We start from the raw sequence: 23,527 nt of genomic DNA on the forward strand, positions 1-23,527 counted from the left end.
GTGTGTGTGTGTGTGTGTGTGTGTGTGTGTGTGTGTGTGTGTGTGTGTGTGTGTGTGTGTGTGTGTGTGTGTGTGTGTGTGTGTGTGTGTGTGTGTGTGTGTGTGTGTGTGTGTGTGTGTGTGTGTGTGAGAGAGAGAGAGAGAGAGAGTGAGAGAGAGAGAGAGAGCTAATACATACACATGGTGGAAAATTACACACTTCCACTTATTCACTTATTTCGGCTATTTTTCAATAATGTTTGCAACAACCGAATTGATTGTAGCTCCAACTTTATCGCAATAATTTACCTTGTCTTTAGCAGCTTCTATTGGATCGATTCTTTATTATCTCACCAAATATAGGTCTTTAATTTTAAATGACTTCATTTTGAACCATACACAAAAACACTCGTTGAGTATCATACCAGATGTGTTCCGAATCATAACGTATTGATCTTTCGAGTAACTTTATTCTACTGATTCGAATTTTACACCACAAACGAGACACTACTTAAGGCTTAATTTATTATTCAGACACTTCGCTAACACTAAAATTTATGAACAACAAAATTTCTTTGGCATAATCTTTATGATCGGTTCAAACCGTTACCCAATGCAAGCACTCATATTTTTACGTTCTCTGCTTCACGTAGTTTTTTGATCCGGTTGCGCTTCATGTAAAGCAGAGAGCTTATCACTGCCAGGCAGACAAGCAGGATCAATACTCCACTAACGGTGATGACCTTTACCCTTCGGTACGGGTACATGTAAATTTCAACTTCGTTACTTCCACTGGTGTAGTTGGTGGTGGATACAGCGAACACCTGGAATGTGTATAACTCATCTTCGTCCAGATCATCAACTGCAAGCGACAAAGCTTATGAAACACTGAAATACCACCACTTTTGTATTGAAGCACACTTACGAACATAGGTGACATCGGGAGTAGACACACTTCCATGCAGTTTATGCTGAGGCTCTATCCACCAGCGGAGAATATAGTAGCGTAGCTGATCCAGACCCAGTTCCGGAGGTTGCCAACGTGCTTCGTAATTATTGTTTCGCTTTTCGATCGTTAAATTGATCGGAGAACCAATCTGATTAAACTGCAAAAGTGTATCCTGGAATGTTTCCGGTTGCTCAAATTCCTTGGCTGTCGATTATTCATAATTTTAAATTGGAAAATAGTTTCAAATAACACAAATTGCAACTTACGCTTTGTGAAATATCTAAATGCCTTGCTGAACATTCCGTCGCCATAGTTATCCTGGCACAACACCATGAACTCGTACTCTTTAGCCGGTTGCAGATTAGTGATCGTAGCCTCTAGCACGTGTTTATTGCTCACCTTGAATGTTCGCCACTCCGGAGCCTCTGCTAACCGATACCAGATGATGTACTCAAGATACTGACGGATGTAGCCAGGAGCCCATCGAAGTGTGATGGCTGTGTCAGAGCTATTTCCTGTCAGGTTATACGGAGCCCTTGGTGAGACGTTTTCTATCATTATTTCCGCATCAGCTGATATAGTTGCAGCTTCATTCGTTGCTTGACATGCATAGATTCCACGATCTGACTCTACGATATCTTCGATCGTGAGGTTTCCTCCATTCTGCTGGTAACGACCATGGGGTCATGGGGTAATAGACTTCCGTCTTTCTAAAATAGATACTACTGTACACTATTCAAGGTAGTGCAGATATTCTACATTTTACCTTAATCCAAGAAATGGGAGGCGTATGCGTCCCGTCCCGATCCTTCGCATCACAATGCATCTCGACCGTACCACCAATTTTGGTCACGTAGAGCAACTTCGGTTTCATTACGATGACGGGCGGCCTCTGCACGATTACGTTGATGCTCGGCGATGGTCCATCCGTACCGAGATCGTTGTACGGAGTGCACGAATACCGGCCGGCGTGTGAGTCGTCAACTTTTTCGAAATAAATACTTCCGTTTCGTTTATAGAATACCCCCTGAAAAGCATTTTTCTTCGATCTGAAAAAGTTCCAGGGACTGTCGTTGCTTACCTGCACGTTGTATGGGTCAAACAAGAAACCGTCCTTCTCCCATCGTAGATTAGTCAACGGTGGGTTCGAACGGAAGTGACAGTCTAGTACGGCAGGTTCTCCAAATGGTAAGTAAACCTCTTTTGGAGCGTAAATAACTTTAGCTTTATCTGTGAAAAGGAAAAAAAATATTTCAAGCAATTCAAATAAAATAACAGATACACTCCTACATTGCACATTGAGAAAAGCGGTTGCGTCTTGGGTATCGTTCATAGTATTGCGCACTTCGCACTTGAAGAATCCTAAGTCACTCATTTGTGTTGGGTTAATCGTTAGGCTTCCGTCTGGGCCAAAATTCGATCGGTGTAGAAGATCGTACATTTGCAACAGTGAAACGTTATCCTTGTACCACTCGATAAACATCGTTTCAGGATTCTGGGCCATACAATGGAAAAATGCAGGATCACCCTCCATTACCGTCTGATTGACGGGAGGTATCTTCAGCAGCGTTCCGCCTGTACGAGAAAAATGCCACACACAGCCATTAAAATCAATGATTAATCATACACAAAGACCTCACCTAGCACAGAAATGTGGAACCACGTTCCGTTGTTTCGCTTGTTCGGCACCCGGTTTGGAAAAATAACTTTGCATTCGTACCAACCATTATCGCTTTCGCGGATTGATGTTAAATTAAGAGACGCTTTACCGTACACCATGTCGTTGTTGAGTAGCGTCACGCGCCCGATGAATGTTTCATAGGGGTTTAATTTTCCATCGTACAACGTAAATACCGGGCGGTTCTGAAAGTATATTTATGGCAAAACATACATCAGTACAGAGGAGCAAAAAGTTGCAATTTCGAGTGGCATCTTTTGAAACATGGAGAATAAAAAACAATAACTGTTTTAAAATGCAAAAATTTAAAATACATTTAATGTGTGCTATGGGCTTCGGAAACGCCGCAGTATAAATTTTGTTTAATTTGTATCTCCAGGTAAAAAAAAGCAAAAACACATTTGTGGTACGGGAAATTTGTTCCTTCAAAACTTTAATCAGCACTGAACTGAACATACCACCATAAAAGCATTTCCTGCTTACAGAAAAGCGATGGACCAGAAAATTGCGAATGACGCTGACGTTATAGGAAAACTCTCCCATCTACCGAGATTCACCGAAAATGTCACGCCAATCTGGTAAAACTGAATGACGTTTGATAATTGAGATTCAGAAAGTATTAATTTAATAAATGCGCATCAGCAGGCTGAAATGAATTTCTGCGCTATTCACGGCGATTCACAACATTGCGACGACGTAATGAATAATGATTTTGCCCGAAAGGTACCGAAGGTAGAGACCGAAAAGCAACCTCTGTTTATAGATTGAGAGGCAAGTCGATGAGCTACGGTGCTTGTTAATATTTGAAGAAGAGCATTCATTGGTATATACATTATGCTTTTGATTATCAAATAAATATGCTACATAAACATAAGACTAACATGCACCGTTCACCCTAGCAAAGCAACTGTTTGGCCCGTTGAGTAGCCTTTTGTGTGCTGATAATTTTCGATCGAATGAACTGGAGTAGGCGGTTTAACAGTGAAGAAGACACGAGAGATATCATAATAATTATCGTATTAAGGTCACTTTGGTCAAACGAACAGTAATGAATTTATGGACAAAGTTATTTCAGACCGTTTTTTGCTCAACAATCTGAGTCATTTACTCAAAAATTGTATGTGAAGCCTTGCTGCTCGAATAAAGGAAATTTAAAAAGTAAAGTTCAATAGTATGATTATTGCATAAGTATCTAATAACAACAACAGTCGGCTATTCCCAGATTGTTTGAGGCAATCGTGTACGAAAATCTACATGACATAGTATATGGGCAAATATCATCGATCCAGCATGGATTTCTGAAGGGTAAATCAGTTGTAAAGAACCTGTGTGAATTCCATACAACCGTGACAGATTACATATCAAGAGGATATCAAGTAGAGTGTATTTCAGCATCTTTGGCTCGAGCAGAGTGTATTTACACCGACATGAGTAAAACTTTTGATGCAGTAAGAATAGGTAGTGTACTGGATGTAGCTTATGATTTCGGCATTAGAGACTCACTGCTAAATTGGTTAAACTCATATTTAACATGCAGGACACAGTATGTGAAAATTAACGGCGAAGTTTCACAGCCGTTCATCGTAAACTCAGGTGTCCCATTAGGAAGTCATCTAGGTCCATTACTTTCCATACTAGTGATGAACAATCTTTCCATTTTTATCGTAGAAGCAAATATTCTGGTATACGCCGATGATGTCGAACTATTCTTAAAGACCACCAAGAAATGCTTTAACCTGCAACAAGATCTAGTTAACTTTGGCAGATTCTGTGCGGCCTTTGGTTGGCAGTAAATCAGAGGATATGTTCTGTCTTGACGTTTACAAGAAGATCAGCGCCAATTGTATTTGATTATAGCTACGAAAAAACAGATATCCCGCGAGTGACTGTGATACGGGACTTAGGAGTAATATTCGATGAAAAGCTCCCGTTCAACTGCCTTATAATTTGGTTAAAGAATGTTTGCAAATGTTTGCACTAGTGCGTCGATTTGGTCGCGAACTTACCGATCCGCATGCTTTACTAGTTATATTTATTGGCTTAGTGTTGTTAGTGTTAAGTGTTAAGCGACAAATCGAGTTTAAATAGGAGTCCCGCAGTACTTCGTCGGCGCAGAACATTCGAACCTCCTCTACGAAGCAGAAACTAAACGCAGTATGAAGCGACATGCAGGTTCATGCACGAGTTTAACGGACTTCAGAATATTATAACTTTGGATATGACACTATGATACGATGTTAAGACGAAGTCTTAGCCTGTACTACAGAGGTCAATTATATGGTGTTTAGATTTTATATATTTACTAACTGACCCGACAAACTTCGTATTGCCACAAATTAAAATGCGTTGTACATAAATCGTGAATCTGTCACAATCTCGAGATTAGCAAGTTTCTGAGGAGCTCAACCTTAGATAACTCATTTTAGCAGTAACGTCACTATGAAACCTAGGGTAGTTTAATTTAAAAATTTTCAATTTTTCCTCACAGTAAATTAAAAAACAACCCCCCGTTACTTGGCCAGATAAAATAAAGCCGATAGCACCATTTCACGTAAAACCGGAATGTACCATTTTACGGAAAACCTTTTCGCGAAAAGTACCATTTCGATCCTCTCCTTACTCGTTGTCGCTTGTTCGGACCCAACTGACGGAAAGTAATAGAGGTCAGAAGACCTAGGAAAACAAATAACCCTAGACAGAGGTGATTTCTGCGGGGGCTGCAGATAGTTTTTGGTGGTCTTGTAATTGTCTGTTATGTTTTATGGAAGAGTCTAAAATTTCTCGAGTTCGATTAGTTTTTGAGTTAAGCAAAAATTTCTGTTTTTTGTATGAGAGTCCTTATTCCCCTACCACAGGGGTCCATCATCATAAAAAATATCATAAAAATTCCTGCCTAAAAAATCCCCCACATGTCCAATTTGGTTCCATTTGCTTGATTAGTACTCTAGTTATGGGAAAGTTTGTATTTCATTTGTATGGAACCCCCCCTCCCTCCTAAAAAGAGAAGGGGCCCTAATTCATCATAAAAAAAATTCTTGCCTCCAAGAACCTTCTCATGCCAAATTTGGTTCCATTTGATAGATTAGCTCTTGAGTTAAGAGGAAATTTGTATTTCATTTGTATAGGAGACACCCCCCCCCCCCTCTTGAAGTGGTAAAAATGGATTTCTGTCTGTCTGTCTGTTTGTCCATATGTTCCTTATAGAATCGAAAACTACTGAACCGATCGGCGTGAAAATTTGCATGTAGGGTATTTTGAGGCCAGGGAAGGTTCTTATGATCGTTAGAGGTCCTTCCCCGCACTAAGAGGGGGGGGGGCTCCCATACGAATCTATATCTAATCTCATGTGTTTAGTCTTGACCTTGGAATGCGGTCATACATATATATTATTTTTTTTTGAAACGATGGTTCTACAATTGATGAAGGGACGGTAAGGGAAAGAATTGAAAATTTTTTGGTGAAGGAGGGGGAAGAGCGGAAAGGTGAGGAGGGGGGGATATTGGTAGCTACGCTTAACAAGTAGTCGTTTCCAGCTTAACAAGTAGTCCTTCCAGCATTGGATAAAAGGTAGGAGTCAAAACGACTACTTATTAAGCGTAGCTACTAATATCCTCCTCCCCCTCCTCACCTTTCCGCTCTTCCCCCTCTTTTACTAAAAAATTTTCAATTCTTTCCTCTACCGTCCCTTCATCAATTGTAGAACCATCGTTTCAAAAAAAATCTATATATATAAAAATGGATTTCTGTCTGTCTGCCCGCATGTTCCTTATAGAATCGAAAACTACTGAACCGATCGACGTGAAAATTTACATGTTGGAGTTTTTGGGGCCGGGGAAAATTCTTATGATGGTTCGAGACCCCTCCCCACTAATAGGGGGGCTGCCATAGAAATGAAACACAAATTTTTGCATAACTAGGGAACTAATCGAGCAAATGGAATCAAATTTGGCATGTGGGTGTTTTTGGAGGCAGGATTTTTTTTCCATAGTGAATTGAGACCCTTAACTTCTTTAGGAAGGGAATTATGATACCTCCCTCTTTTAAGAGGGGGAGCTTCCATACAAATGAAATACAAATTTCCTCATAACTTGAGAACTAATCAATCAAATGGAACCCAATTTGGCATGTGGGGGTTTTTGCAGGCAAGTTTTTTTCTATGATGAATTAGGACCCCTCCCCCTTTTAGGAGGGGGGCTCCCATACAAATGGAGTACAAATTGTCTCATAACTCCAGAACTAATCAATCAAATGGAAACAAATTTGGCATGTGAAGGTTTTTGAAGTCAAGAATTTTTTTTATGGTGAATTAGGACCCCTCCTTACTTTAGGAGGGGGCTCCTATACAAATGAAATACAAAATTTCTCATAACTCGAGAACGAATCAATCAAATAGAACCAAATTTGGCTTGTGGGGGTTTTTGGAGCCAACAATTTTTCCTATGGTGTACTAAGACCTCTCCCTGGGGGGCTCCGTAGCCGCAAGGTTACCGAGTCTGCTTTGACAAGCGAGTGGTCGTGGGTTCGAATCTTAGTAGAATCAAGCCATTCGATGTCAAGTGACTTTAGCATGGGTTTATTCTCAGGCCCCTCCATTTACCCTTCCTTCGTGCTGAATTCTATATTTAACCCTCTGAAGCCTCTTGACAGTGCAAATGTCCCTCCTATAGTTAAGTGTACTGGGTCAGAGGTACGAATGAGTCCTCGCCAGGGACGGCTATAATATGGGATAGTGCTGGCAGCGAGGAATAAGTGGGTAAAGTAGATCAAGCATTGAAGGAAGGGTAAACCCCAATACACGCAAGCACGCATACAATTTAAAAAATAAGCATATCGCTCATTCAATAGCGATTATAGCAAAAAGAAATGCAGTGCAGGTCATACAGCAAACACCCGGGCGATATTACAATAGATCAACTATACTGGTCGCAGTAATGAGTCCACACATGGAAAAAAAAAAAAAAAAAAAGACCTCTCCCTTCTCTAAGAGGGGGGCTCCCATACAAATGAAACAGAAATTTCTGCATAACTCGAAAACTAATCAAGTAAATGGAACTTAATCCTCTAACGGGCAACATCGTAAAAACGATGCGATCAAGCTAATGACTGTTTTATCATGAAAGTACACTCAAAAGAACCTTAAGTTCTGATTTTCATGCAAAAATAATTATCTGGACGAGCGCCAGGTTAGAAAAAGTCCAATTTCTCTTTTTCGTTTTTCATGTCTAACGCTCTACCCAGATATTTTTTTCAATTCAAATACATTACAAAATTGATATAAAGCATGAAATTTACTCATAGAAAAATCTTAAGATCAATCATTTTGTTCTAGATGTGCTATTTCATCAAAAGTAAAAAAGGAAATATTCGCGCATTAATTATTTTCGAAATTTTTCGGAATTTTTGTTTTTGAAAAATGATAACTTTTGAATGCATAGTCAGAATGTTGTGATATTAATATCAAAATGTCAAGAAATCTGTTCTGAACACATTTTGCATGTTGTCAATCCAAAACAAATTTCGAATGCGGCTCTGGAGCTCCAAAAGTGAAGGCCGTCTACAGACGGCCTTACCCGTTAGAGGGTTAATTTGGCATGTGAAGGATTTTAGAGGCATGAATTTATTTTATGATGGGTTGAGACCCCTCACCCCTGTGGTAGTGGGGGCGGACTCTCATGGTAGAAAAATAATACATTTCAAAATGCGTTGTGGTCATTTCGTTTGTTCCGAATTTTTTATTCAACAGAAGAGCCTTTTTTTGTGTTTGATTATGTAAAAACATTCAATGCAACATATTGACCAACTTCCAACGGCAATTCTATTGCATTTCTATGAAGTTGTTTGGTCCAAAACGCGTCTGTTTCAGGATATTCTCAAAAGCCTCTGACCAAGATGTGTTCCCATTCCTCTTAATTCCCGCCCTCAATGCCATCTGGAATCGTCAGTAGCTCGCTTTTGGTATAACTTGTTACACTAACTAGATTCGCAACCAGAGTTCTCCATCGACAGTTCCGTTTGTCACTCGGTTGACATCACTGTGACAGCGGCAGAAGTTTATCATTCTGTTTCGTACAGTTTGAGTGAGAACATGGTTTATCAGATAATAAAGTTAAATATTTTATTTGTTGTACCGTGAATTACATGAGCTTTTACTTGGAATTTATCACCTCGTCCACGCGTTTAAAAGTGGCAACAGTTTCGCGAGTGATCTTGTTAATTTCGCGAGATTTCGAAAGTTATTCGTGCGATTAACGCGATTTTAAAGATAATCTAACCGCCGCGCCGCCGCACAATGGAACATAACTTGGTTCAACAGAAGAATAGACACCATCGGACACAACAACAATCGTTGACTTCCCGCGGAGTGCAAAAGCAACAATCTTGCACCGATGCCATCATGACGTAAATTTTGCAACAGCTTTAACAGCAACAGGCCGTCATCAACCAGCGGCGATCTTGCCTGGTTGCTAGTTTTAGTATAGATTAAATGAAAACAACACTGTCAACTGATAAATTGCATAATAATAAACTGAGAAGGACGAACACTGTCAGCAGCTCAGTAGTTATGTCCACGGGCTGACAGATAAAAGAATACTACCAGGGGTAAAATTGTATGCGCTGAATGCGTTTTATATTCGCCTTCATGCAGGGCTGTCAATTTTTGCGCGCACTGGTAACCATCGTGTTTGATCGAGTGTGGTTAGCCAGCTTATGCCAGCTGATGTACCATCGAGCAAGTGTTGGGAGAGCAGATACATTTAAAGTGCGAGAATCTATATGAACACGCGAATGTCAATAGATGTTTGACAAATTTAAAGAGCGTTCACTGTCTATTCTCTAACGCTTAAAGTAACTAGACGTGCCTGTTTTATGTCCGAAGTTGGCTGAAAGAATGCAGTAGGCTGAAACGTGTCACGCATAAAACAAACATTGTTATCATTTTACCGAAAAGAATCAAGTAATCTCAAATCATAATATTGCGGTGATGTAACATTCTAACTAAATTTAAAGAGATTCTGTCATCCGAGCTACTTCTAGCGCATTATGACCCATAGCAATAGATTATTGTTGCGGCTGTGAAACTGATTCAACATGCTTCTTGGACACTCGCATCGGTAGAGCAGTGCTACTCTCAATTTCGCCTTCGAACCGACCACGCGCAGCTGCTGAGGATTTTCGGGCCCAAGAAAGGTATTCCGTACTACACTACGAATCGCCACCAATGAATGGTGGGCATTATCACTCTATCCTAGGGCTTTTCGAATGAGTACTTCTCGACCGTTAAATTCGGTCGGTTCGATCGGCTCACCGATCAGTATACCAAACCAGATGCAGACGTCATTTCTTCGTGACCAACCTGGGGGAAAAGTTAGGGCCAAAAGCCATAAATGGTACTTATCAACTGCCCCTCAGTTTCAGTACGATTGCAAAAGCGACGCCTTCTGATTCGTTGTTTCGAAAAGTTCACCGGTTCGTAACGTGTAGCCCAAATTCAGGAAATCTGAGATGTTTTGGATCTTCAATCGCTAGGAAGCCCTGTCAGTAATTCAAGACAACGTGATGTTCAGTGACAGGCTGGTGATACCAACAACTTTCCGTAGGTGGTGTCTCAACGAGCAACACAAGGGTCTCCTACGAATGAAGGTCACCGAAAGTAACTTCGTATACTTACCAGGATTGAACGACGAGATCGTGAGCTTCATCAAGGATTGTGTGACTGCAGCACGGTCTCCACCGCAATGATATTTGCTGTGCGACTACAGCGATCTTCTCCAAAGGAATAACCGGAGACGTGGTGTCCCATAATAGTTCCTTGGCATGCTATCTTCTCATCATTGATACGCACACCAAGTGACCGAAAATTTTCCTCACTCGTTAGATAACTTAAAAGGCTACAATCAACCTGCGGAGCTCAGTGAGTTCTGTTGCGAAAACGACATTCATCATATAAAACAACGACTCGTGTTCATCCGCAATCGAATAGTTAGGTCGAACGATTTGTGGTCACCTTTAAACGGGCAGTTACAAAAGTTCAGAAGTGATCGACCGCTAAGAACATCAATAGGACTTCTACTACCACCGTCAATTCCTGAACCCCTTGGAAACTTTCAAAGCGCGGCCATTCAATCCTACGGATTACGTATACGCTAAAGTTTACGCCAACAATAAGTGGTATTGGCTCCCTGGAACTGTAGTAGAGAGGATCGGCTCAGTGATGTGCAACATTTAGGTGGACAATAAGAATCTGTAGAGCAAACTTGTGTTCTTGTCTTATCCTTTGCAATGAGGTCGGGCATTGAATACATTTTTTTAACGGTAGTTTTTTACAATCGACGAAGGAAATAGCAGAGCAAAATAATGAAATAAAGGTGCTTATAGTATCTCAAGGGAGACAAGGCGTAGGCGTAAAGGAGAGAGAGAGTGTAAAATTAGGTAAGGAAGGAAAGGAAAGCTTATTGAGCTTATATAAAGTTCCTCTTTATCCAAGCTGGAGGACCCGAGGGTCGAATTCGATTACGATTCTTAAAGGACGGTTTTCGATATAGCGTTAAAATAAAAATGAAACTTCTCATAGCTTTCTCATTGAACATTCATTATTTCACCAAAAAATGCAAGGTAATTTTAGAAAGTGAATCATTACATTGCGAGTTGTTATTAAAAATGTTTAAACTACTTTATTTTCCCCTTGTTCCGTACCTTGGATTTCGTTTAACAATCAGAAGCTAGTCAAGTGATTAAATTCGATTTGCTCATTGATTGCTTTTATACCGAATGAAAATGATTGAAAATGAGGTCAGCAAACCGGCAACACAGAAATATTCCATAGTTTTGATACCAACGTAATAATTTATTTCCTCTTCAAGCTTAAAAGCAAACCAACTCTTATATCATCCGGTTGAATTTTGCGCAGTGAAGCAATAAACTTGAACATTATTTTTCGGTTTGTTTATATAGCCAACTCCCCAGCTGCTGCAACTAGTCTATAAATTTTGAGTCTGAATTATGAGGCAAACAACTTTGTTCACATTCTTTTTGTATGCCCGAAACAAACGACTGTGCATGACTGAGATGCCAGAAAACTCTATAAGCCGATTATCCTATTTATGAAACCCACAAAAAGCCAATTCAAATTATAACACCTCACCGTGTTTGCATTTATGATTTGGTTTGCATCTTGAATGACGTCCTGAAAAATAAAGATTTTAACCTGGACTAAACGGGTAATTGTGTAACATTTAATTATATAGTTCAAAATTAGTCCGGACCGGGACCAAAATTAGTCTGAAGCAAACAAACTCAGGGCAGGGTTTTTTTTGAATCGATCACATAATTTTCAAGTACCGAATTCTAGAAACTTCTACCAATGGTTGGTCAGTTTCTGACTCATAACAACCTCTGTAATGGCCATATGTATCTGAATTGTAACAATCATGTGAAGATATTGATAGTAATTAAAATTTATAGAGTAGGGCGGAGCATAAGTGCGATGTTTGAAGTTGTCATCAATTTTCGTGAGATATATATTTTATGATATTTTGTGAGAAGGACAGCAACGTAATATATTTTATAGTGATGCGGTAACTCAATGGCTTCACATTCAACTATAAATCATCTGCAGTAATAGTGTTTTGTGAAATAAATTCTTGTTTCTTCTGATCCAGTGCCGATTCGCACTTTTACCCCGCTAGTGGGGCCGCGGGTCAGAAGTGCGAAGCTCGATTCCATGAAATTAGCAAAATGGTATCAGCATCTTTGGCTCGAACAGCACAACAGTAGCTAAGAAAACCATATTATCTTCAATCTACGTTATGTTTCGGTAAGGAATACTCCCAATTTGCACCTTTCCTATTTTGCGCTGGTGTATTGCAGCCTCCGTTAGATCGAAACTTTTCCAAACGTTTGTTTTTTGTTTCATCAGCGGAAAAACATTGTTTTCCTTCGGCCAACATCTGTAGAGCACACAGTTTTCTGCAGATCTTCCATTTCTAGTATCTGTAATATAGTGCCTAAAGCTGTATATAATTAGCTACATTTTTGCCTCGTCCATGAATCGCACTTTTGCCACGTCCATGTATTGCACTTTTACCCCGCTAGGCGCTTGACAGCGTTAGGTTAAATTACGGAAAAGCGAAATATATTTTGTAAATTCTTTTCACCGTATTTTCAAAACAGATATGTGAGTGATGTAAAACGCTGCCACAAATTTTAAACAAGTATTATCCTCCTGTTAATATCGTATTTACCGTACAACGGAAAATTACATCAAAATCGCCCTAAAACAACATTTGCACATAACTCAGCAACTATGCTTCGTAAGCAACCAACGTTTACGTTAGATTCAAGCTGCCAAAGTAGTCCATGTCACCCATCCATGCCAATGTAGTCAATTTACTCGGAATCTGCACCGATAAATAATTGATCGCACTTTTACCCGCATCGCACTTTTACCCCTCCTTACTCTGTACCGTGTACCCCCGTTGGTATGACCTTCTTTAATCTGAACATTTTTAATCTGTACCCCGGTGGTATGAATGCGTTCACATTAAAAACCGATCAAGCGTCACACAAAATTGACGTTAAAGTTGACCGGTATATTAAAAAAAAGCAAAAAATCTTAATGCGTTTCCTCTTGCTCAGGAGCTTTGACAATATAGCTCATATGCAACTTACCTCTCTCCAGCACTCAAAATTGACCATTTTAGTCAAAGCTGCCGAGCCAATTTCGTCTTCTACAAACTGAACCTTTAGAATTCGCGCATGTTTGAAATGTTTTCAAAACGTTTGTTTTCGTCAAATCAAAACAACAAGTTCATAGGGTGCGCGTCTTGCGCGTGTGTGAAAATGAATAGAGTTACCAAATATTCAGATTAAAAATGAACTCGCCTAATCTGAACGAGCTGTTTTTCATATTAGCGGGGGTTGAGTGTATATATATTTTCAATTTGCTCGTGTTGTTTTGAAAGTGATATGTAACATTTTTAATAGCAGAATCTGTACTTATTTCAAAAATACAAACACAGATAGTATCTGCATGTACCCGTAAATTGGTTGGATTTAGCTAAAACATACCCTTAAAGTGTACAAACTGAGATTTTGAGAAGTTTTTCAACCAAAAAATTGATAATAGGAATTTAAAAGCGCATTATTTGTCATAGAGAATAATACAAATTATCGGTAGCAAGTAGCCAAAATTGCTTGAATCTGTTACCAAATGGATGCTTTTTTATTGACTTTGGACCAAAGAATCCATAATTCACTACAGGGATGTTGTATCGGTGATCAAGATTAGGAATTTCGGTGGTGAAGTCGAATAAAATACCCGAGAAACCGTAATTTACTTTGCGACGTATATAAACGTGTTTATTCTCACTTTCGGTTAAACGAATATTTATTTCGTTCGACTTGTTTCGAACGTGATGTTTTGTCCATTTGATTTTGCTGGCGGAAATTTCGTTCGAAAGAACTTTCGTTCGAAATCCCAATTCGTTCGAAATACAGAATAGCGGTGTTTGTATCGAACGTCAAACAGTATCAATGTAATGTATATCAAGGTGATGAGAATTATAATATCAATGTATATATTTATGGTATAACAAGGGAATAATGTGTTTGTAGTCTTGAAATCTTGATCACAACTAAATAATAAATTTATAACAAAATGAGTTTCGAATAAGAAATTTTTTAATACAAAATCTTTTTTGTATTCTGAACTTTGGTCCATTGCCTAATAGTTGGGCAAATATAAATGTATAAATGTCTTTTGTCGATATATAAAATTATAATGGAATCAGTATTATTCTTGTTAGAATCACTGGATCGGAATGTGTTTGGAAATTTGAATGACATCTCGTTCTGATTAGGTCCATTTTACACGATAGGACGAGGCCCCAGTCACCTCACTTTACTTTTTAAGTAGGAGCGCTGCATATTTGCGATTCTGAAAGTCACCTAAGTATCTCTAGTCGGTCAAGTGAGTCTCAAAATCGCATTAGGGCTGTTAGGTGTAGTGACGTTAGTTAACAGTGAGAGAAGTGAGGTGAGATGAGATGACTAGGAGAGTAAAGCTTTATATATAAATAATACTAGATTTCTAACAAACCAAACTGCTAATTAAAAGCATCGTGTTCCAACCCTCTAAAGCTTTTCTGAAGCTTCACTTGTAGCGAAATTTTTTTCGCATTGTTCAAAAAACTATCTTTATGGTAATTTGTAAGTATCAAACTTCGGAGCGGTAACCCAAACTTAAATTCACCCGAAACACACACCGTTAAGTTGCGATTTACGTTTTGTGATCGGCTCAATCAAACCTGTCGTTTCGTGTATCATTTCACAGCCCAACCGACACTACAAAAGCACAAGCATCATCATTACTCCGGCAGGCTTCGAATGTGCTGCTGTGTGAACAGGGCCATTTTTGCTATGCAATGCCAGCCAGCCAGCACCAGCATGGATAGACATAGCAGTCATGGGCGTAATAATAACCTTCCCGAATGATCCCCATACAAAGTACAGAAATTAATTGAAACTGTCATCGTGACACATTTCCCGGCAGCTTTCGCAGGCATGCTCTGTAACAGTACATGATGCCTACATGTACAACGCAGTTCTGGTCTGGTCTGGCCGCACCAGCTTCCCTCCCTCCCGCTACTATTGTAGGTATGATATAGCGAAACTCTTGTGTACTGCTATGGTATGCTGCTGCTGTCGACTTACAAACAGCTCTACTGTTACCGTCATTGTCAAGAGTGGGTGGTGGTGACTGCATTTGCTCTTCTACGCCAGTGTACCCGTTGTGTATTGAAAGTGGGTTTATTAAATAATATCGAGATGGATATGAAAATCAACAAGGGAAAACAGTGAAACCAGTAATTTGTGGCCCTGTGAATCACTCTATTAGTGGTGTGCTAGACAAATGTTTCACCAATGTTAGACGAGCATTGGAAACGTGCTTTCCGGTGATGCTGCAGCCCTAAATGTGTAGAGGTATTTTTTGATCATTTGATACATGCAAAAATATTATTCATGAAACGGACAAGCTAGTAAACCTTTTTTGGTTCATTCTCCTAGTTGAGCCGTTGAGTAATTTTCCCCAAATTCAGTATTTTAATATGCAGGGTATAAAGTGATTCAGCATGATAATACATAAAAAATTAACTTTTGTCAAAAGAAATGATTTTTTCATACCAATTTATACAGACCACTCTGATTTCATATGAAATGCTTCTGCAACCCCCAAAACATTCCGTAACAGAGTGGTCTATATCCATTGGATTTGTAAATGTCCTGAAACAAATCCCTCTATATAAGGGGTAGTAGGTGAAAGAGTATGGCCATTTGACCGGAAATTGTTGTCGTGAACGGATGTGTTTATTCTTCATTTCGTGAAGTGCGCTATTTCGGAAGGATTACCAGGTTTTACACAAAACGTTATCAAAGGTAATCGTTTGATCTGGTGAGGTTTTAACATCAATAAATTTTAATAAAGGGAAGGAGCGTTTGGTGAGAAGAATGGTAGACTGGATGAAACTGGGAAGTTTCGATATGAGGCCAAAAATATATTGGGTAAATTGGCAAGTGGGACTCTAACCCACACTTTCTCGGTTCAGACGGTTCAGAGGTCAGTGTCCATGAGAGGCAAACGATGTTTTCTCTGGAGCCTCTTCCTACCATATATTCAGTTTTGGATCGTTGCGATGTCCGCTCGCCGGATCACACTGTTCGCGCTCGACTGTATCGTATGCTGCCCCGAAATCCACGAAAATGTGATGCGTCGGCACGTTGTACTCCTAACATTTCTGGAGGGTTTATAGGAGAGTGAAAATTTGATCCGTAGTAGCAAGAGCAGCCACTAAGCCAGCCTGATACTGCCCTATGAAATCTCCTGCCATTTGGGGATAGACGACGTAACAAAATTTTATAGGAGGCGTTGATCAGCGTAATGCTGCAGTAATTACAGCAATCAAACCGATCGCCCGTTTTAAAAATGGGACAAACTACAACTTCTATCCATTTGTGAAGTTCTGCCGAGTGCCGGTCCTTTCCGATGGCTTGATTATTCTTTAACAGATCGATTTTTTACCGGATCTCGTCGAGTTCGGGAGCCAGCATGCTGTTATCGTTTGTAGACTCTCCTAGGTTAACCTCCATTCCGTCTCCTTCTGTTATATCGCCAATGAGATGCCCATCGATGAACTGCTTCCACCTGTCGACCACCTCGCACTCGTTTGTTATCACGTTCTCCTCCTCGTCCCTACCCATATCAACCTTCGGTGTGTATCTTTTACGAGATTGGTTCACCTTCGTATAAAACTTGCGCGTTTCATTAACCGGGAATAGTTGTTCTAGCTTTTTACGATCTCTGTTCTTCTTCTGGCGTATTTTCCTCTTTATAATCATGGTCAATACATTCCGCGCTCGTCGGTAATTCTCTCTTTGAGGTCGAAGCACTTAGCACCACAGAGGAGAGTAGAGCTTCATCCAGTAGGTGGGTGTAGCCAGGGATGACACGATCACTTTGACTCAATTTACATTCATTTGACAGTACACTCTGAGCCAAGCAAAATTTGTTAAGGTTATATATGGGACATTTGTAGAATTAGTTATTATCTACAATTTTGGTGAATAAAGTTTTGCTGTATCTTTTGTAGATACGGTGCTACAATGCTAGCAGCTCATACGTTTGTCGGTGTGCAGGCTCTGGGGCTGGATGACCGGTTTATACATCGCTTCCCTGCCGAGCTGGGCGTTCATATCCCCGATGATGATATTGATATCCCGCAGCAAACAGCTAGGGGGAAGTTCTCTATGGCCGGAGACTTGAATTTATCAAAAACAAGAGTTGATAAAAATATTCCGACAGCATGGAGCAATAGTAAATTTCAAGATTTCATTGTGTCCTAATGATGACGTCTTGGTTTCAAAAGCTAAACAAATGTGAACTGTCAAACGGTTGAACCATTAAAACAAAGAAAATCGAGTAAATTTTATAAATGTGTAGTAGCATATCTATACCTATAAAAATGGATTTCTGTCTGTCATCTGTCTGTCCGTATGTTCCTTATAGAATCGAAAACTACTGAACCGATCGGCGTGGAATATTTACATATTGGGATTTTTGGGGCCAGGGAAGGTTCTTATGATGGTTAGAGACCTCTCCCCCCACTAAGAGAGGGGGCTCCCATACAAATGAAACACAAACTTCTGCATAACTCGAGAACTAATCAAGCAAATGGAACAAAATTTTACATGTGGGTGTTTATGGAGACAATAATTTTTTCTATGGTGAATTGAGATCCCTCCCCACTTTAGGAGGGGGGGCTCCTATACAAATGAAATACAAATTTCCTCATAACTCGAGAACTAATCAAGCAAATGGAACCAAATTTGACATGTGGTTGTTTTTGGAGACAAGAATTTTTTCTATGGTGAATTGAAACCTCTGCCTACTTTAAGAAAAGGGGCTCCTATACAAATGAAACACAAATTTCTTCATAACTCGAGAATCATATTTGGCATGTGAGTATTTTTGGAGGCATGATTTTTTCTATGAACTAGGATCCCTTACCATTTTAGGAGGGGGGGCTCCCATACAAATAAAAGCAAATTTCCTCATAACTCGAGAACTAATCAAGTAAATGGAACAAAATATGACATGTGGGTGTTTTTGGAGACAAGGATATTTTCTATGGTGAATTGAAGCCTCTCCCCGTTTCAGGAGGGGGGGGGGCTCCTATACAAATGAAATACAAATTTCCTCATAACTCGAGAACTAATTATTCAAATGGAACCATATTTGGCATGTGGGAGTTTTTGGAGGCACGAATTTTTTTTCTATGATGAATTAGGACCCCTCTCCCTTTTTAGGAGGGGGGGCTCCCATACAAATGAAATTCAAATTTGCTCATAACTCAAGAAGTAATTAAGCAAATGAAACCAAATTTGACATGTGGAGGTTTTTGGAAGCAGGAATTTTTTTAATGATGGTTTGAGACCCCTCACCACTGTGGTAGGAGGATAAGGACTCTCATACAAATAAAACAAAAATTTTTGCGTAACTTGAAACTAATCGAACTCGAGAAATTTTAGACTCTAGTCAATAACAAGACCACCAAAAACTATCAATAGTAACATTAGATGATTCAGCGCAACCTGCCGTCAGATTCGCCGGCCACTGCGGGGGTGGGGGAAGCCCCCCGTAGAAATCACCTCTATCTAGGTTTATTTATTTTTCTAGATCTACTGACCTCTATTACTTTCCGTCAGTTGGGTCACCCCTGCGAAATGGTACGTTCTACGCAGGGATGGTTCGATCACTTTGACTCAATTTTGATTCATTTGACAGTACCGTCTTAACGAGGTCAAATATGACAAAAATATGTATGAGACATTTGTAGAACAGGTTATTATCTATAATTTGGCTGAATTAAGTTTTGCTGTATCTTTTGTAGTTACGGCGCTACAATGCTAGTATCTTATTAGTGACTAAATGAACGTTCATTTAGTCACTGATGAGTTACTAGCGTTGTAGCACCGTAATTACAAATGATACAGCAAAACTTTGTTAAGAAAAGTTGTAGATTAGAACTAGTTCTACAAATGTCCCATACATAACATTGTAATATCTGGCTCTGCTGAGACGGTACTGTCAAATGAATCCAAATTGAGTCAAAGTGATCGAACCATCCCTGGTTCTACGAAAAGATTTTCCGTGAAATGGTACATCCCGCGTAATGTTTTTCGCGAAATGGTATTCTGCGAAACTCTATATTCCGCGTTAAGGTCAACCGAGAATTGGTGTTCCGTAAAATGGTATTCGGCGAAATGGTTTGTAATGATGGCGAATATTTAAATGCTATCCGCTTTAATTTATCAGGCTCAGCAATGGGGGGAGTTGTTTTCTACTTTACTGTGAGGATAATTTGTATATTAAAACACCTATGAACTCCCCAGAAACTTGCAAAACTCGAGATTGTGACAAAGGCCATCTGAGATTCACGATTTATGTACAACACAGTTTAATTTGTGGCAATACGAAGTTTGTCGGGTCAGCTAGTGTTTTCATAGATAAAAGATGCAGTATTAATATAATATAAAAAAAGTATGAAAAAAATAATTTTTTGAAACTGTATCGTGTCCTCTATGGCCGGACACCAAGTTGTCCTCTATTACCGGACAGCAAAGTAATCACCGAAATAAACTTACTTAGTCTAGAATTACTAAATCTTTGATTCCTATGTAAAATAAAACTACCTAACAAACATTTTTGTTAATTAGCATCTTATTCAACCGTTGTATAGCTAATTACTGGGTTACAAGCGCTTGATAAGCTGTTATACGACTAAATGGTTTGTTGGGTAGATAAGCAATGCAAAAGGTAGAAAAAATTGCAGAAAAATATCAATTTCATATCAACCAATCAACGTGCCTTGTAAATGGAGTTGCCGCGTCCATTTTCGTAAGCGCTCCGCATTAATAACACTCTCAACAAACATTTTATGTGAATAGAACTTTATTCAACTTTTATACAGTAAACCTGCAAAGACTGGACTAACAAGATTTGTGCAAGAGTTTTAAAGTGTTATAGGATCTTTTTTATCGAGCTTTCGATGTGCGCTAACTTGTACACAAAGTTGCATCTATTTTGAAATTTAACCTTGCGGCACAAATTTAGTTGCTTTGTTTCTTATTTTAATATTGTTTTTCTTCACATCAAAGGGAAAATAGGTGTAATGAAGCCGGTATTTATTGAGTTTTATCTTCTAAACCTAAAGTGTCCGAGTATGCAGGACTTCCTTCTATCGTATGTTGCTTTCAACTGCGCATAGAATGCTCTCACTGTCGGGTCTACTCTCGTTGAAAAAACGGCCTTTTATCCTCAACATACACATTTTCTCGTTTTTCGTCTGTCAGTTCAACACGCGATCCTGCATTTTACCTATCACTACAATGCTTGTTGGACCAACTCGTTGGTCGTTCCATTGCTGTAGTAAAATGGGGCCTTGCTGCCACTGATCCTTTTCGCCTTCGCGACAGATCTCCTACAGTGCCGGGATGCCGAACTTTCGATGTTCGAGCTGTTCTAGCAGTCTGTCGCCACCCACAAAATTCAGCTATCTGCAGTTCCAGGCACCAAGCATCCATCCCATGTTCTTATTTCGTAACCTTTGTCCATACCGAATGTTCCGATCCGAATTTTCTTCGTATAGTTTAAAACGCAAAATATAATAGCACTACGCGTGCCAACCCTACTCAGGCCATCGACGAGCATGATCAAATACTTTCTCTTCAATCCTTCAGTTTATTTTATTTTATTTCACAGTGTGTGGAATTCAGGCAACTCGAATTTGTATTTGTAGGCCAGTAGCCCAGCCTAAACAGATTCAGCATCCCCTAGAAAAATCGCTTAAATGTTGGAAAATTATAGTTAGAAAACTATAGGTAATAAAAACTTGAGAGTAACTTTTATTTTCATCACTGTTGTAGGATCCTGTGCCATAATATTTAATTAATTTTAACCTCCCGAAAATGAGTGCTAGTTCCGCCAATTATTGGTAAATATCTAATGTCATTGGGTTGAAGATATGATATAAAAACTATTGACAAAGTTAAAAAAAAGTTGACTTGAAACTAAAATAGTGGTCTCGTTGGAGTCCTACATCATTATCTTTCAGATCATGAATTGAAATGTTGGAAGTGCTTGCAAACTTGCGTTAGGTAATTTGAACGATTACCAGTGAAACTTTATAAATTTTGAAACCACACCAACAACACCTCCGTTTGATTCTAGTAAATTTCTAGCATTAAAAAAGGCGTTGTTGAAAATTTAAAAAAATTAAATATGCATAGTAGAATTAAATTGGATAAGTTTTCTTTTTATTTAATTTCCAGGTTTCGTATTCTACTAAGACGCTCCAATAACTTTAGAAAATTTTAATCCCATCTCGAACGGATACAGCTAAATCAGCTAAACCATCTTCCCGTGTGGCTGCAGCTCTCCTGCCCTTTGTCACATCTGGAAGGTGCACACACACGCCAGAGGACATCGTGGATAAAACAATCGCACGTAAATCCCATAATAGATTTGACCTTAAACTCTGGCTACCGGTTATTATAACGATAGTGTACTGCAGCAAAAACACGCCATATAGATACATGCTGCTATTAGCTTTATGCAACACAATCCCGTGCACTAGCGAGCAATTACGAGGAGCACCAACAAACTCGGATCCGCGGATAGCTATCTGCAAGCCGCTAGAATCGCTTTGTTCCGCACGACCCTCGCCAACGACAGGCAATATCCCACAAATTCCAGCTCGTTTCGATATGTTTATGTTTACATCGATTAACGCGACCTAACACGTGACGCAAGCCAAACACGGTTTTCCGCTACACCGGAAAGAGAACGACGTAATAAACTCACATCTTTGTTCCAGTGTAACACGTACGGGATAGGATCGTTCTTCGGAAAATCTACCGGGCAGTTCAGGATAACGTAGGAACCCACTTTGGCCTCCAGATAGACGGGCGGCCGCTCCTCCAGATAACCAAAGGTTGCAGGTAATCCAAACAGGGCGATGATTAATAGTAAAGGTGGAAGAATTTTCCGAAATCCTATGCTGCAGCTGATGATTAGATGCATTGTTACCAAAACCTTTTCTGATCTCTAATTAAACATTAATATGGTCACTCGGTCTGAACACACTTCAATCTGGTGATAGGTTTCGAATAAGATTTACGCGCAACTATTGAACACTTGTTGGATTAAGCAATTCCTCGGGATTGAGTTTTGTAAATTACACTCGTTCTACATCTAAACGGTGTACAAAACTACTTCGTTATATCGGTTTACTTCTTAGTGCGAACGATTTTGATTGAAGTCAACAGACTATTTCTGCGTAGTTTCCTAACGATCTCACTGCGTTTATTCACTTGTTCTGACACACAACGCATCAGCGTTCCAGCTCTCTGCATTCTTCGCAGTGTGATTCAATGTGCGGCATGAAACTAGCTTTTCACGTCAGATATGCGCATTAAATTTGGCTCAAAAAATCACTTCACATTGAATAAAAAAAAACTAAAAGTCAAACAGATGTCCAACAGATATCTTAAGACGGGTTCGTTCGTCGAATAAACGCAAGTTCTCTACCGGAGTCCTTGCACGATCGAATACTTGTGAGAACGCGTCAACTATCGCGACTTATCTGCTACTGATTGCAAGCAATAATCCGAGTCGCGGTTCAGCTGCCCGCTGTTCTGCTCCGTCTGTCTGTATGTACTGGTGTGACAAATACCGACCGTGCACACTTGGCTGCTGGCCGGACTGGATACGGTCTAAATTAAACCGTACGGCGTGCGTGATCTACACTGATAGAATAATCAAGTGGCTGAGCTCCAGCCGGTTGTTTTAAGTGTGTCCGCGCTGTTGCTGTTATTACAGGAGAAAAGAATTTGGAGAGGAAACTCGAAGAAAGCATCCGACGTTCCATAGGGAGCAGGAGTCAGTTTTTATCATTATTGGCATTATGGTCTTATCGAAAACTTTCATCCTACATAGATGAAATCTCGTTAAAACCGGCTTTCAGACTCAGATGACCGTTGTCAATTATACATATCCTGTCAGCACGTGGCAGACAAGGCTCTTGATAAGAAAAACTGTAGGATGCTTTACTCTTTGCTTCCGTTTATTTATTCTATTAGTATGCCACGATACCATGCACTTTGTCATGACAAAAGCTAGTTGAAAGCCGGCACACCGTCAAAATACTTTTGTTTATCCAATTGCAGATCGCAAACTTCTATAATTTTCCATTTCCATTTTCGTTTTCCAGTACTCTGACCATAATTTTTGAATAAAAGCTGCTGTATCTCACCACAGGAGAATAAATTTGTCATCTCGCAATCTTGCAATGTCATGTATATAACTA

The 23,527-nt window shown here is 39.6% G+C and overlaps 1 protein-coding gene across 1 annotated transcript; it reads right to left on the reverse strand.

Annotated features, from left to right (window-relative positions):
- Positions 1-478: 478 nt before the first annotated feature.
- Positions 479-22,751, reverse strand: LOC128742552 (protein borderless). Its single transcript, XM_053838949.1, is given in 9 exon segments — positions 479-841; positions 905-1,132; positions 1,195-1,612; positions 1,615-1,638; positions 1,695-1,955; positions 2,010-2,158; positions 2,219-2,503; positions 2,569-2,791; positions 22,024-22,751. Coding segments are annotated over 9 exon segments (2,046 nt in total). The 5' UTR covers positions 22,243-22,751; the 3' UTR covers positions 479-602.
- Between the last annotated feature and the right edge of the window lie 776 nt (positions 22,752-23,527).

The sequence above is a fragment of the Sabethes cyaneus genome, chromosome 3 (assembly GCF_943734655.1).
Source record: "Sabethes cyaneus chromosome 3, idSabCyanKW18_F2, whole genome shotgun sequence".
NCBI classification, from domain to species: Eukaryota; Metazoa; Arthropoda; class Insecta; order Diptera; family Culicidae; genus Sabethes; species Sabethes cyaneus.